At 49.2% G+C, this 14209-nt stretch overlaps 1 protein-coding gene across 2 annotated transcripts in view; it reads right to left on the bottom strand.

Moving 5' to 3' along the window:
* Elmo2 (engulfment and cell motility 2) overlaps positions 1 to 14209 on the bottom strand; it is a 36792-nt gene that overhangs the window by 2538 nt on the left and 20045 nt on the right. For both annotated transcript variants that reach the window (XM_055596202.1, XM_055596203.1), the window contains exons 9-20: positions 12855 to 12933; positions 9920 to 9970; positions 6324 to 6446; positions 5898 to 6032; positions 5210 to 5314; positions 5020 to 5128; positions 4451 to 4587; positions 3112 to 3275; positions 2889 to 3001; positions 2678 to 2785; positions 1887 to 1969; positions 206 to 283 (exon numbers count right to left, since the gene is read on the bottom strand). In XM_055596202.1, the coding sequence (XP_055452177.1) occupies positions 206 to 283; positions 1887 to 1969; positions 2678 to 2785; positions 2889 to 3001; positions 3112 to 3275; positions 4451 to 4587; positions 5020 to 5128; positions 5210 to 5314; positions 5898 to 6032; positions 6324 to 6446; positions 9920 to 9970; positions 12855 to 12933 (1285 nt within the window). The remainder of the gene's footprint in view (positions 1 to 205; positions 284 to 1886; positions 1970 to 2677; positions 2786 to 2888; positions 3002 to 3111; positions 3276 to 4450; positions 4588 to 5019; positions 5129 to 5209; positions 5315 to 5897; positions 6033 to 6323; positions 6447 to 9919; positions 9971 to 12854; positions 12934 to 14209) is intronic.

Raw genomic sequence — 14209 nt, 5'->3', positions numbered from 1 at the left:
ACACACACACACACACACACACACACACACACACACACACACACACAAAGAGTAAGGTGAATAGTCCAAACCAGTGGTAGAAGGCCCACAGACTTGGTGGTCCATTGTGGCCACCTGCCTTCAGGGGTACACTACTGTGCTGGCCACACCTCCTCTCCACACAGTGAGGACACTGCTGTTCAAGGCAGTGTGGCACCATGCTTACCTCATACTTATTAGGAGCAATAAAATTCAATGTCTCATCAGGATCATACAGGATGGAGAAGGCCAATTCCAACACCTCCTACAGAGAAAGAGTTTGAGTGACTTGGAGCAATGATCAGTTATGTTGACACCAAGGTCCTGAGGCTTGTGCCCAGGTGTGGCTGAACCTGAGGCCAGTGTTAACTGACCTTCATTCACCCACTCCCTGCCCAAGTCACACCTAGAAAGTGGTGGTAGTTTCTTAAATTTGGAACCTGGATGGTGGTGCCTGCCTGGATCCCAGCACTAGGGAGGTTGAAGATTTGAGGTGAGTCTGGGCTACATGGGGAGACCCACTCTGCTCAAGAAAGCAAGCAAACAAAAATGATTGCAGCAAAGTATTTTCAACACTCAGAACCATGAATGCCAGGACTGTATAACACCTTATGTTTTTATCTTATATCCCAAGATGACTGGTTTCCTCTTTCTTGACACAAAAAATTTCTGAGAGTTAAAAAACAAACATTCCAGCAAAAACAAAATACTGACAAACTAAGACAGTCTGAGCATCAAGAAAACTGCAATATGAAGAGTCACACGTGACCAGCTTAAACCTGTGCACTCACAGAATCATTCATGATCAGCTTAAACTATGCTCAGAGTCATATGTGACTAGCTTAAACCCATTTGCTCAGAGTCATGCACGATCAGCTTAAACCCATGCACTCAGAGTCACATGTGACTGACTTACACCCATGTGCCCACAGAATACTAAAAACACAAAACGGAGACATAAAAATCGGTCACCATTGTATGATAGCAGGAAAGAACTCGCTGCTCTAAAAGCAGGTATGTAAAAGCCTCTCTTCTTCCATAAACTGCACCACAGGGAAAGCCAACTGTAGAGAAAGGCAGGTTTCTTCACCGAGAAGTGTCTCGGTTCATTAGCAAATGGAATACCCTAGTTTGCAAACCTTAACCTCTGAGCAGATAGTCTGCTGACAGGACAGTACAGTACCCAGACATTATGGGCCTCTTGACAGGCCCCAATATCATCCAGGATATGGCCATACCAGAGCAAAGTCAAACCTGAACCAAATCAAACCTCTAGGTCCCTGTGCCAATTTGCAGATCTGGGACAGAAGAAAAGCACAGAGAGACAGTCAGCAAAACTCAGACTCTGGGAAATGACCACATAAGCAATATGGTCTATTAAACTAATAAACTACAAAGATGGAAAGAAGATGGAGGAGAAATGCACAGATGAAGGACTCAGAGAGGCAGATACCGCAGCAAGCAAACCCACTAGAACTGATTTAAAACTAAGTACAATGTGTGCCTGTGTGTACACCTGGCATTTATAAGACAGCAGGTAGACATTTCAAGGCGAATGGAATATTTTACATTAAATAATGGTTTTATCTTCTGCTACGTGTGTTAACGTGAACTTCATGGTTGTATCATGAAAGAAATGATATGCCACTTGGAGTCCTCCAAAGTCATAAGAAGTGGGTGGCAGAATCTGCCAGGGTTGCTGAGGCTGGTGAGATGTGCACTGGGATCTATTTATTTTTATAGTGTTCAACACTCTTAATATTGAGTGGATAAGAGTAATGGAAAGTGGAAAGAGTCGGCGTGCATCTAGAACCTGTGTCTGCAGCATCACGGGCAGGTGCTGGGGCTCAGGACAGCCTCCCACTCACCTTGTTCTGTTTCAGGGCACTCTTCTCTTTCATGTGGGGACAGTCTTTCCCAGTGACAATGGCCTTAATATCTGCAACAGGAACTGATAAACAATGGGAATTAACACCTGGAAGCTGATGCTGCAAGCTGGCTGTCATTGGCCTCAATGCCGGAAGGGAAGCCCAGGGCAGAGTGCCAGGATGTGGCAGCTCTCTGGCCCAAGGGCCCTCCCAGTTCAGGGACATGTGCATGCTTGAACCTGCCCTGCTCTTCAGTCTCTTTCTGTAGACTCTAGCTGTGTCATAGGTGCTACTTGGGTTCATCTCTTCAAAAAGTAGCGCCTTGGGCAACCCTCTCACTTCTCCTTTTAATAGTGAGGATGACAAAGAGGCCAAGCAAGCAGCACTGCAGCTAACAGAGAAGCTGCTACCTGCTAAACAGTGCCCAGATACCTTTCTCAAAACAGTCCTCTGTGGATGGGAGTGTGGCACTAATTCACAATATCTAGCATTAGCAACTAACTAGGGCCTTAAGTCAGGGTTTTCACTTAGACTCTGTAGCCTTAGAACCTCTACCCACCCCCTTCAATGAAGTCCTGTCCTGTCCTTGATGACATACACACAGCCACATATGAGATCTCAGTAACTCCTCCAACCACTCTGAGGTAGTCCAGAGAGGGGATCATTAGCAGATGAGGAAAGAGAGGACACATGCCTGAGAGCAGACACTGGGTTTGAGGCAGCCAGGCCCAGCACTCAGGGGACCTGTTGAGTATAGGTGTCATGACACAGCAACAGGAACATGCACCTACTTTTCTCCTGCAGGGATTCGAATGTCACCTCCCCTTGAGGGTTGTCATCCAAGTCCCCATAATGCAGGACTTTGTGGTTCAGTGCCAAGCGGCAGTGCCAGAACCGCTCTGGAACACAAGGACAGAGCAGGTGAGGTATGGAAAGTACTGGGCAAAGGGGCGCTCCGCAGAGCCACCCAGGCAAGCTTCCGATGCCCAGCTGCCCCCTTACCTTGCCGCCGCCGGTTTCCTATTTTTCGGAAGCTGCTGCCTTCGCACAGCCGGTTCAGGCGCTGTTGCTTGATCAGTTCCAGGATCTCAGGCTGGATCTTCTCCCGAAGCTCCCTGTGGGCACACACACCCAAATGAGCAGAAGACCCTGAGATAGCGGTGCTCTCGGAGGTGGAGCTGAAAGAGGGCTGCCTCCCACACAGGCCCTATCAGTTGACACTTACACAATTGGTGGGGACTGGAAGTCATCCTGGCTCATCCTCTCAGACTGGCGCAACCGCAGAATCTCTGAGTAGCTCAGGCTACGAAGTTTGCTCTTGAACTGATCCAAAGAGTTGGGTTTAGAAGGTAGAGCGCGGGTGATCTGCTCTCGGACAACTTGCATAACCTGGGCAAAGAAGGTAGCCAGAGGCTGCAGGCCAACCAGAGACTAAGGCTCTCCCTCACCCAGTGTCTCAAGCAGAGTGGGCACCAGAGTCCTGACTTTCTACAAACATGTCACGTGATGGACAGTGAGTTTCATTTCTCAGACATTTCAAATGCTCATGGTATCAGGGAATGGGTTCTGATCTCAACTCTTAAATTCTTCACCTATTCTTTCAAACTAAAGGTGCTAAGGCCTCCATCCCCCTCATCTTTACAAAGAGGAAAGTATCTTCCTATACATGTCATGAAGAACAGGAGTTGTAACATGGAAGGCAGGCATAGTGCCCAGCAGACACGGGTGTTAAAATGTCACAGTTTCCCTAAAATGACTGTTAGAGAAGAAAGCAGGATGCCTGCCCTCCCCTGGTACAGGCTGCATGATCTTCCTGAGGAAAGAAAATTCTCAGGAAGAATTAAAGCACATGTGCACGTGCACACGCACACAGAGACAGAGAGAGAGAGAGAGAGAGAGAGAGTTTGAGAGAGAAAGAGTTTGAGAGAGAGAGAGAGAGAGTGTCTTACAGGTAACTCTTTCTGTTTTTCAAGGTCTCTTGTTTTACTCTTTGAGACAGTCTTACTCTGCAGGCCAGGCTGTCCTAGAATTCATGCCCACCAGCCTCATGCACATGCAGCACCATGCCTGCTCACTTCCAAAATTTCCATGAGATGGTCAGCCTCATCACTGGGCTCCCGGACGGTCAGCCTGTGAGGGCCTAGCACAGCGCTCCACTGCGGGGCACTCAGATCACCAAAGCCCGAGAAGTGCCATGATGTGCACAGCAGGCCACCTTTCCTGCTTGCTGACACTGGCTATTTCCAGAACTCCTCTACCACGCTGCCCCATGACAGGTACAGCTCTGCTGCTGTATTTCCCTGATCCCTGTGGAGGACAGTGGCAGGTGCTAGCTCCCCCAGATAAATGCAGGCCTTGGGCACCACAGGGAAGATGCCGCTCAAGGTTACAAAGGAAGTCACAGCAGCCGAGACTCAGGCTCTCCAGTACTTCGACCTTGCGATGCAGCACTCCTGACCAGGCTGGTTTTCCAGCTCAGGGATTCCCCGGCGCTGGCCAGCTGTCAGAGGCTGTCTCGCGATGGTCTTCTTCCACCAGCCTCCAAGTGGCTTGGCAGCACTGACCTTGTTGAAGTCCTCAGCTGTCGCCCTCATCTCTTTCCAGGTCTTGTTCAGCAGCTGGATACAGATTCCAAAGAGCTCTTCAAAGGCTCGGTCATGAGTGAAGAACATTGGGTGGTAGTCATTGCGCCCTTCATTTGCTGTAGAGAAGAAACCGAAAACGTGAAGGCTCTGCCCTCAGGCACCCAGGCCACCCATCTGGCAACTCGGAATTATCTGCACTCAAATCCTGAGGACAAAAAAAAAAAAAAAAAAAAAAAAAAAAGAAAACAACAACAAAAAAACAGACCACAGACTACAGACATCAAGGAGCATGAAGGGGCTTTGCTCAAGTCCTTAGCTTTCTTCATGCTGTTACAAACTCAGCTAGCCCTTACACACAGCCCCAGGGAGCTTTAGAGACACTGCAAATCACTAACTCAGACACAAAACAGAAGCCATGATTACCATGGACAGGGTAAGCTGGAGCGTGAGCTCATGGATGATTAAGAACAAGTGACCCCTGCCTAAGGCCCTCCAGTGCCCTGACATCGCCTCCAGGTGGAGACTGGCTGATGGAGCAGGAGACTTACGGAGCTCCCCAACCTGTAGGATCTCACAGAGCATCTTGGTGAGCTCAATGGCACTGCGGCCAAATGGACACTCATGTTTGTCCTCCCGGCTACTGTTCTCCAACACAATCTATGAGGAGAGAAGAAGTGAGGGTTGAGGGGAGGCAGGCATGGATGGGCACCAAGAGTGAGGGGCTGCCCCTGCCTTTACCCGGATGTAGGTGTCCTGGTGGACTTTGGCCAGGTACAGCATGTTGTCCAAAGCCAGCATTCCAGGAGGAGTCTGGGTGAAGTCCAAGGCTGGGTTGATATGGTTCTGGAGAAAGCAGGAGCCTGGTTGTGAACCTGGAGTCCTCGTGTTCGGAATGACCTGGGTGGCATCCTCCTGCCCTCTGCTCCACCCTATCTCATCTGAGATCCTGGAGAACCAGACTAAGCATACCTCATCTCACACCCCAGCAGCTAGCAGGTACACAGTACAGTTAATCCAATCCCACTCCTGCTATGTTTAACCAGACAATAGTCACTGTAGCTTAGTGAAGGGCAAGCTGTTGTTGAGTTCATTCACACAGGCTGCCACTCCTTCCTCGCCACTGTAGGACAGGGGAGAGGGAAGGGAGGGTGGAAGCTAAACCTTAACCCCCGAGATGGGGAGGCATACCGCTAAGGTGAGAGCCCACCAGCACAGGGAGACCCACTCCAGGCTATGGGCTCCTCTCCCTCTGTGGGAACTGCCTTCCTGGGCCTGGTTTGTATGCCCAGGTGATGTACACCCACTGAGGGGCTACTGCCAAGGCAAGCCAAACACAAAGGCCCTCATCTCTTTCTGTCTGCTCCTCCAGGGCTACCACTATGAAGGGAGAGCTGTCAGGACTGGGAGGGGGCACTCTGGTACTTACAGTAAACCCCAGCATTTTATAGTCCTTGGTATACATGGCCTTGCGTTTTTCAGTCCCACTCCCAGGGACATTGCTAGGGTCGGACTCTGCGTCGAATGCAATCCTCCTCAGTTCAAATATAATGTCTCTTTGAGCCTGGAAAGGTATAAGGCAGTCGGCAGGTCAACCGGCTGGCCAAGGGAAGGAAGCAAGAAAGAGAAGCACAGGGCATGTGCTCCCAAGCCAGTCTCTTGGGAGGGACCGGCGGTAGGACAGAAGGACAGAAAGGGGTTTTGTCCCAAGTCCTCAGGAGATGCAGCCCACGCTAGTTTTAATAGGACCAACACAGACCACTTCACACAGCATTCCCAACACACACTGATGGTGGAAGGACCACAGCCATGAAGAAACAGCACAGCTTACAGCAGAAAGGACCCCAGCACCTACCTGGTCATTGGGATCCATCTTAGTCATCATTCTTTCTTCCAGAAGGTTAAAGGTCAGGACTTGAAGGACATAGAGTTGATGGGCCATCTCTGTTTTGATTGGTCGATTCCCTCTGATCACATGCTAGGAATAGCAAAGGCAGGAACAGGGCTCAGTGCACTGTGTTTTCCTGAAGAGCCATCTCCACAGGGATGGGAGGGTAGGGGGAGTGTAAGCATACTGGACAGGGATCACTTCCTCCCAGCTGCAGAGCCTGCATGTTCTTGAAGATGCTCGAGTGGAAGGGGACTCAATTTGGCCACAATAGATTCATACAGGCCTTCCTCTCTTGGGCAGGGATGTGGAATAGAGAATGAAGGCTTAACCTCAGACACCAGAGGTAGAGAGGCACACCATTAAGGACAGCCAGACCCACCCAGGCTTGCACCTCACAGTGAGCATATGGGAAAGGACCACTGGTAGACAGGCTTTAAATGATATGGACCTATGAGGAAGGCCATTTGGCTTTCCTATTCACCCTCACACCACCCTCCCCACTCCTTTCTGTCCTTTCCTGTCACCCCACATAGGGCCTGTCTCCCCCAAACCATGCCTCTGCCCATCCATTAACCATCCTACCCTCTTGGCTCATCAGCTCCCTTTGACCTGATCCCCCCCCATCTTCTCTCACCTCCCGACCGTCTTTCTTTCTCTCTGCCCATCTTGGCTAATCAGTTTGGTTGTCACGTGTGGGTCTCTCAACCCACCCTTACCCCAACAACACCCTGCTTTTCCTCCTTGCTCCCTGGACTTCTCAACCAATAACCTTGCCTCACACCCTGAATCCTGTCACTCTGGGTTCTCGTCCAGCTTCTGCCATGTCCTACCTGTGTCCTTCAGGTCTTAGTCAGTAGCTCTGATTCTAGAACCTCGCTGTACAGTGTAGCAGCCACTAGTCATTTGTAGGTATTTGTGATTGTGGCCCTGAGCAGTGCCTGACAGATCCCCATGGTTAGGGCCAGCAGCACAGCACAGAGGACAACGGCAGCATGGGACAGACTTCTCTGCGCAAGCCCACCCTAGTACTCACTCTGCAAAGCTTCCCTAACCCAACCCCGCCCACACCTGCTTTGACTCTAGACCAGTCTTTTGGAACCTATGCAGTACAAATTGATGGTCCTAGTAGCACATGGCTGGTGAACACTGGCCAGGTCCAAACTATAGCAGGTAGTGTCTGAAACACAGCAGAATTAAAAGCCTTAGTATGAACAGGGAAGGCTGACGTGTCACAGATGCTTCATGAACATATCTGTTGCATACTGAAATATGTTGGTGTTGTGTATTAAATACAGCAGAAATTAAGCTTCATTTCCCCTATCCCCTTCATACTGCTGATGGAACATCTCAAAGTCCATGGCAGGCTTGAGCTGTATTCCCCCAGCTGGGCCTCTCCTAGACTTCATCCTCAGCTGTGGACCTCAGATGGTCTGCTTTCTCTACATCTCTGCTGCCCAGGAGAGTTGCCAAAGCCTTACACAAAGGGATGAATCCCACTGAAATGAAAGTCACTCATTCAGGTCCCCAGTCTTTCCAAGCAGCACTGTCTCTGGACAGAACTTCCTTCCACAAGCAGAACATGTGCAGAGCAGAGCGGCCTAGCTGCCCTCAGAACAGAACTGGGATGTCTCCTGCCCTGCAGCTCCTGCTGACACACACACACACACACACACACACACACACACACACACACACCCTCTCCATCAATCCAGCATGTCAAGCCCTCCTCTTCTGCTCTCACAGACAGGGGCTCTGCACTCTGCTTCTTGTTTTCTTTATATCTCCTCTTCCACCTTGCTCCAAATGCCTTCTTAGCTGCTCCCTCTCTCCATCCCCCACCCCCACCTCTCCCTGTGCGTCCATCTCTGGTCCTTCCTCCAGCATTCCACTCCAGCATTCCTAAGATGGCTATGAAGCAAGGTGAGCATCAATGTACTCTTCGGTTTTGCTCAGCACTCCCAGGTGAAAGGGAGCTCAGTGCTCTACCAGCAATGGCTGCAGCTCTCTGGCTGCACTTAAGAAGTATGCTTAGGTAGTCCCCAGCAAATCAGTTAAGTCCTGAGGCTCAGCTGTCTACTGTGGGATCCTCTTCTGATCCATCAAACTAAATCTCAAACATGGTAGATTTTCCTCAGATGTGCCTCTCATGCCCCCACGCAGAGAGGGTACCTGGCGGCTGTTTTGGAGTGCCCACAGCAATGCGTGGGAGCCTGTGCACTCACTGTCCTGCATTTGCTGAAAGGCAACAAGGGTTGCAGCAACCTGGGAACCTAGTCAGACAAGGTGAAGTCATCGGACTCTGCAGGTTTGCTTGAGCTGGAGCTTGTCGCCTTAACACACACACACACACACACACACACACACACACACACACACACACTTACTCTGTGTGTGTCTCTCTCAGAAACACACATACTTACATACACACACCTCCTTCTGCCCACAGATGCCATGCACCCTGCCAGGCATGGCCTATGTATAATCTCCTTCAGTCCTCACACCCAGCTAAGCAAATCAAAGCTCAGGGATGAGGGGTCAACTGCTCAAGATCAAAGCAGGCTGGAAAATGGCCAAAGCCACAGTCAGCACCAAATCTTTCACGCTTGACTCTGATGTTTCATTTGTTACCTTCACTGCTGTCTCTGGGTTTTCCTATTTCTGACAACTAATAAACTCTCTTCCCTTTAGCCCCGATCTTGGCTCCTGTCCCCACCCCGACTTGCTGCCTTCCTATACCCCACATCACAACCATGGTAGCAGGAACTAAGTCCTCTTTCCAGACTCCTCTCCAGCTCTTCAGCAAGCACCCGGCTCCTGCGGCAGTCCATGGTGATCTAGAGCCCAACCACACCTCTGCCATCCTGAGTCTCAGCTGTGCAGGGAGAGGGGAACTGAGTCCTGATCTGACCTGGGCCTCAGCACTGGTCTGCCCCTCCCTCTGCCCTACACTTCTGGCCTCCATGGTCAGTTTAGGTGTCTTGCCTGCTTCTCATCTTACACACACACACACACACACACACACACACACACACACAACCTCCCTCTGGCCATAGATAGCATGCACCCTGCCAGGCATGGACTATATATTATCTCCTTCAGTCCTCACATCCAGCTAAGCAAATCAAAGCTCAGGATGCAGCTCCCTGACCCCTCCCTGCAAAGCAGACCTGACTGGCCCTGCTGTCCCTCTCCTGGCTGTGGCTATACTGGGCCCCTCCTTTTAAGAGCAAGGGTACTCTCCTCTGCAAACTCTAGGCTTCAGACCACTCTGAATTGTTGATGACATTTGTGTTTATTTGACAGTTCTGAAGTCTTAACAAGCAGCAGTGATGGCTTTCACCTCTTCTGCCTGGAGGGGCTGCAATCTCTCGTAGGCCCCATGGCAGCGAAGTCCAAGAAAAAGCTCAGGTTTCAGTAGTGCCCAGCATTTGTTAGTAAGCCTGCCCTGTGGACTACCCTCAATGGCAATAGACACAGTCCCTCCTTGGAATGGTGACCACAGAACCATTCAGCAGCAGAAACGAGCATTAGCTAAAGGCAGTCACTGGGAAGGAACTCACGTTCAAGATTATGGACCGGAGGTGCTTCTGTGCAAAGGCATTGGCCATGTCCTAGGGAGGGAAACCAACAAACGTAAGGCAAGGCAGGTGGCACCTGTGGCTGCTGACAAGGGATGGTGTCCTCACAACCCTGAATGCTTTCCTTTCAAATGAAAAGTGAAGAGATCCACTGACCATCAAATGTACTTCACTCTAAAAAATTCCCTGCTGTTTTTCCTGAGTGCAAACGAACACACACAGTTTCCCTTCCTACGGCACAATAAGCTTCATGTCTTCACAGGAGATTTGGATTGCTTGAGGACGAGACACACGTGTTACATGGATGCTGGTGATGGACACTGCACGCAGAGCACACAGCAGTACATGCACCATTCCGGGAAGACAGCCACATCAGAAGAACCCTGGGCAGCAGACTCTACTGTGAGGCTGGGGCATGGCCCAGCCCTGTCACATGCCTGATCATTTGCAACTGGGTTGTAGATGTGTTGGGAGCCTTTGGATAATCTTTCACAGTGGTTTCACCTTTCCCATCATATTTGGCTCAAACTTTCACAGTAACATTTTTTATTATTTATTAAGTATCCAGGCAATAAAGTATTCTAATAGATCAGTTCTCCACAGAGACTTTTTGAGGATCCCATCAGCACCATTTTGACCATCTTCTAAAAAGACACACGAGGGACTACAATGATTATCATTCAAGTTTTTCCCAAGCCTTCTGGGGATCACTCTGTTGTGACACTGTCACTTTGAGATGTTGAAATCTCACCTACACAAAACAATCCCATATCAGGGTGCTTCTCATTTTCTGACAACTGTTTTCAATTTTTCAGTTTCTTCCTTTCAATGTTTTTGCGATGTTAGATATAGTGACCCCCTTCTAAACTGCTGCCTTTGATCACCTTTATCAATAGCAGTCAATTAGTGGGCCTGAGGAAGCTGATACTCTCCTGTGATTTCTCTATTTCTAACCCTCTACCCACATTCCAAATGTCTAGCTACAGCCAGCTTTACTGCAAGTCCCTGAGCATATCCTGGCTGGAAGAGGAGGGTAGAACCTGGAAGCTTCTTTGGTAGCTACACGATGTCAGATGAGACTGAACCCTGGGCAGACAATTAACAGATAGGCACCTGCCTGAAGACTAGAGCTAAAATATGCAAATCGTGGATGAGCTTTTCCTTGGAGCATACACCCTCCTTCCTGTTCTTAAAAGATGTCCTCTCTAAAGCTCCCTCTAACCAAGAATAAGCACCCAACTTATTTTTAATCTTAAAAAAATTGTGTGAATTAGTGTTTTGACTAATTCAAAACTGTGTATGTTTGTGTAGTACATGAGGAGGCCAGAAGAGGCTGTCTCTGCACCTGACTCACACAAAGGTGGCATGAGGGAAAGCCTGGCCACTCTCCCAGACCAGGTGTTCCTCAGTCCTTCCATGACTCTCACCTACAGTGCCTTTCTAGCATTCCAAAATGACAGACTTATGCTACCTTTCCAGGACCTTGGATTCCTGAGCAGTCATGCCAGCCCAAATGCTTCCTGCCCAGCTTTGACATCCCCACCAGGAAGAGCCAGGCCCTCTACAACAGCGGAGCTACTTACAGTGACGGGCAGGTCTAGAGGGTTAAGGTGCTTGTCCTGCCAGCAGAAAGCAAAAAGCACAGAGAGAAGCAGACACGATGAGCTTTCAGCTTACGGTCAAACAAGGACAGGAAGGGAGATGGTCACAGAGCCACACCATACAAACACATAGACAGACCACCTATGCATCTGCTCCTCCCTCAAGTAAAGGAACTCCCGAGACCCTTGTGCATGACCCCACCTGGACTTCATTTAGTGGGCCCATGATGTTGACAAAGAATTAGAAAGCCTTATGCCTCTATACTATGTGTGCTTTTCACCAGATAGCCTGTATGGTTGGGTCTGAAGGGTGCTCAGAGGGGGTTTCTTTCTCTTTTTTTATTTATTTTTTTTTTTGAGACAGGGCTTCTCTGTGTAGCCCTGGCTGTCCTGGACTAACTTTGTAGACTAGATTAGCTCCTCCTAATCTTCCCTGGCCAGAACCCAGCAGGTAGTTTTTGATAAGGAAGCCCAGGAAGGAACTGGGAAGTGAGGACCTGAGGCTTCCTGGGTGAGAGCAGGGTTCTGAAGGATTTTCCTCTGAAGGGCCAGGAAGTAAATGCTTTTCACTTTTTTCGGCAGCCCTTCAGCTTGGCTGTTGTAAGCAAGAGCAGCTTCAGACAAGAGATATACAGTGGTACAGCTGTCCTCAGCCAAACTGTTTACACAGACAGCACACCCAATATGCTTGGAGTTTGCTAATTCCTGGTTTAGAGGACAAAGAAGAGGGCAGGGGAGCCACTCTGCCATTGCTGTGGTCTGAAGGCGAAAGGACTCAGTACATCACCTGTGGAGCCTCTGGTCCATATCCTAGGCCTCCTTCCTCTGCTACCAGCTGTGTGGTGCATGCAGCCCTGCAAGCTCTTCCTGCCCCATCTTTAGTTCCTCACCTATACTGCTGGGAGTTACAATATCTGCCCTGATCACTCACTCATGGTGAGGTCATTAGGTCCCACAAGACCCCTATTTTACAATGTGGGACCTGGAAACTGGCTTCTGGGGCAGCTGCTGACCTGAGTAGAGGACCTGGGCTTGTCCCTTCCTCTGGCTGGGCAAGGGTATCAGCCTTCCAGTCTGTGTTTGTCTTTCTGTGAAATTAGAGGACAAAGCTGGGCATGGTGCCGCATGCCTTTAGTCCCAGGAAGCATTAGGTCCCCACCTCCCAGTTCCTTCCTGGGCTTCCTTATCAAAAACTGTCTACTGGGTTCTGGTCAGGGAAGGTTAGGAGAGGGCTCTGGGACCTCTGTTCTCTGCCCCAGGTGCTGCGGCAGTTCTTAGAAGAGCCCAGAGGAAAGATTGGAAAGGCAGCCACAGACCTGTCGCTTGTCTTCGGGGGCCTTCAGGAAGAGCGCGTTAATCAGAGCGATGGCATAGGTCTGGATCTCCTGGTTGGAGCTGTGTCAACAGAGACAGAGGCAGGGGGATCAGAGAACTAAAGAGCAAGATGATGATGCTCACACATAGCTTAAAACCCTGACAGACTGTCATCAAACAACAACCTGGGGCTAAGTCAGAAAAGCATTTCAGGCAGGTGCACACTTGACCCCACGATCCCATGGAAAGGATTTATCCAAGACAGTAATCAGAAAGCTATGCATGATTTATTGACAAGCTGTTACACTAGAGTCCTATTAAAAAGACAAGAACATTAAGTAACCCAAATGCTCTCCTTAGGGGCTGTTTAATATGTGAGATTCCTAAGGGCCTCCTAAAAATCATGCTTTGGGGTAAAGATTATTAACCTAGGACTCAGGAACAGGCTTAGAGTATCTGTGAAGACCAGATATGGTCTAGAAAGCTTCTAGCTCAGCATGGATGCTCTCAAGGAGAGGGAAGCTTAGGTGGCACTGGGTTCCCACAGGCATCTGAGACGCAGAAAAGGATTAGGGGCATCCTTGCAGAAGAGCCTGACAGAAAATGTTCATGATGTATTATGCAGCCAGAAGAAAAAGTAACAGCCAAGTACACAGAAAAATGTATAACAAGGTCTAAATTTTGGCAAAAATATGCAAAGCAAAAAAGGCTACAGGGACATTCAATTTAATGTTTAACAGTGGTTCTGTCTAGAGTGAAATAATAATAAGCAAATAATGTACTGATTGTGTTTTTCCATATTTTCAAAAATTTGACTGCAAATTTATCTTACTTGAAGTAAATAAAAGAACTACAAGCACTTCCCCAGAGTTTTATAATGCTGGCACTTAGGGTTTCCATCTGCCATACTGTGAGTGCCTCCTGGAACTCTCCTCCAGAGGGGCTAACAGCTTCCTGGTCAAGCAGTCCATGACTGAGTATGCACTGGTGACAGAGTGAGCTAAATATTCATGAGAAAAGCCTAAGAAGTGTTTCATTCCTCTACTGTTGAGAGGCAGCTGAGGGCACCCCAATTCAGGAGCAAGGTCACCAGGACCCAAGAAATCCCTCTTCAGAGTCTGTGAGTTCCCTCCCACCCTGGTGTTTCAATTATGAAAGCTGGGCTTGAAGAATTCTTTAGAAGTGACACGGTGAAGCCAGGTGTGGTGGTACAAACCTGTCATTCCAAACTGTGAGGTGGAAGAAAGAGGATCATGAATCTAAGGCCAGCCTGGACAACATGAGACCCACTCCTTCTCTCAAGACAACAGTGACAAGGTGAGCTCAGTGCAAAAAGAAGTCACATGCTTTCTCTTTA

The sequence above is a fragment of the Psammomys obesus genome, unplaced genomic scaffold, assembly GCF_907164565.1.
Source record: "Psammomys obesus unplaced genomic scaffold, mPsaObe1.curated_primary_1811, whole genome shotgun sequence".
Taxonomy (NCBI): domain Eukaryota; kingdom Metazoa; phylum Chordata; class Mammalia; order Rodentia; family Muridae; genus Psammomys; species Psammomys obesus.
This window is presented reverse-complemented; position numbering and strand designations above follow the sequence as displayed.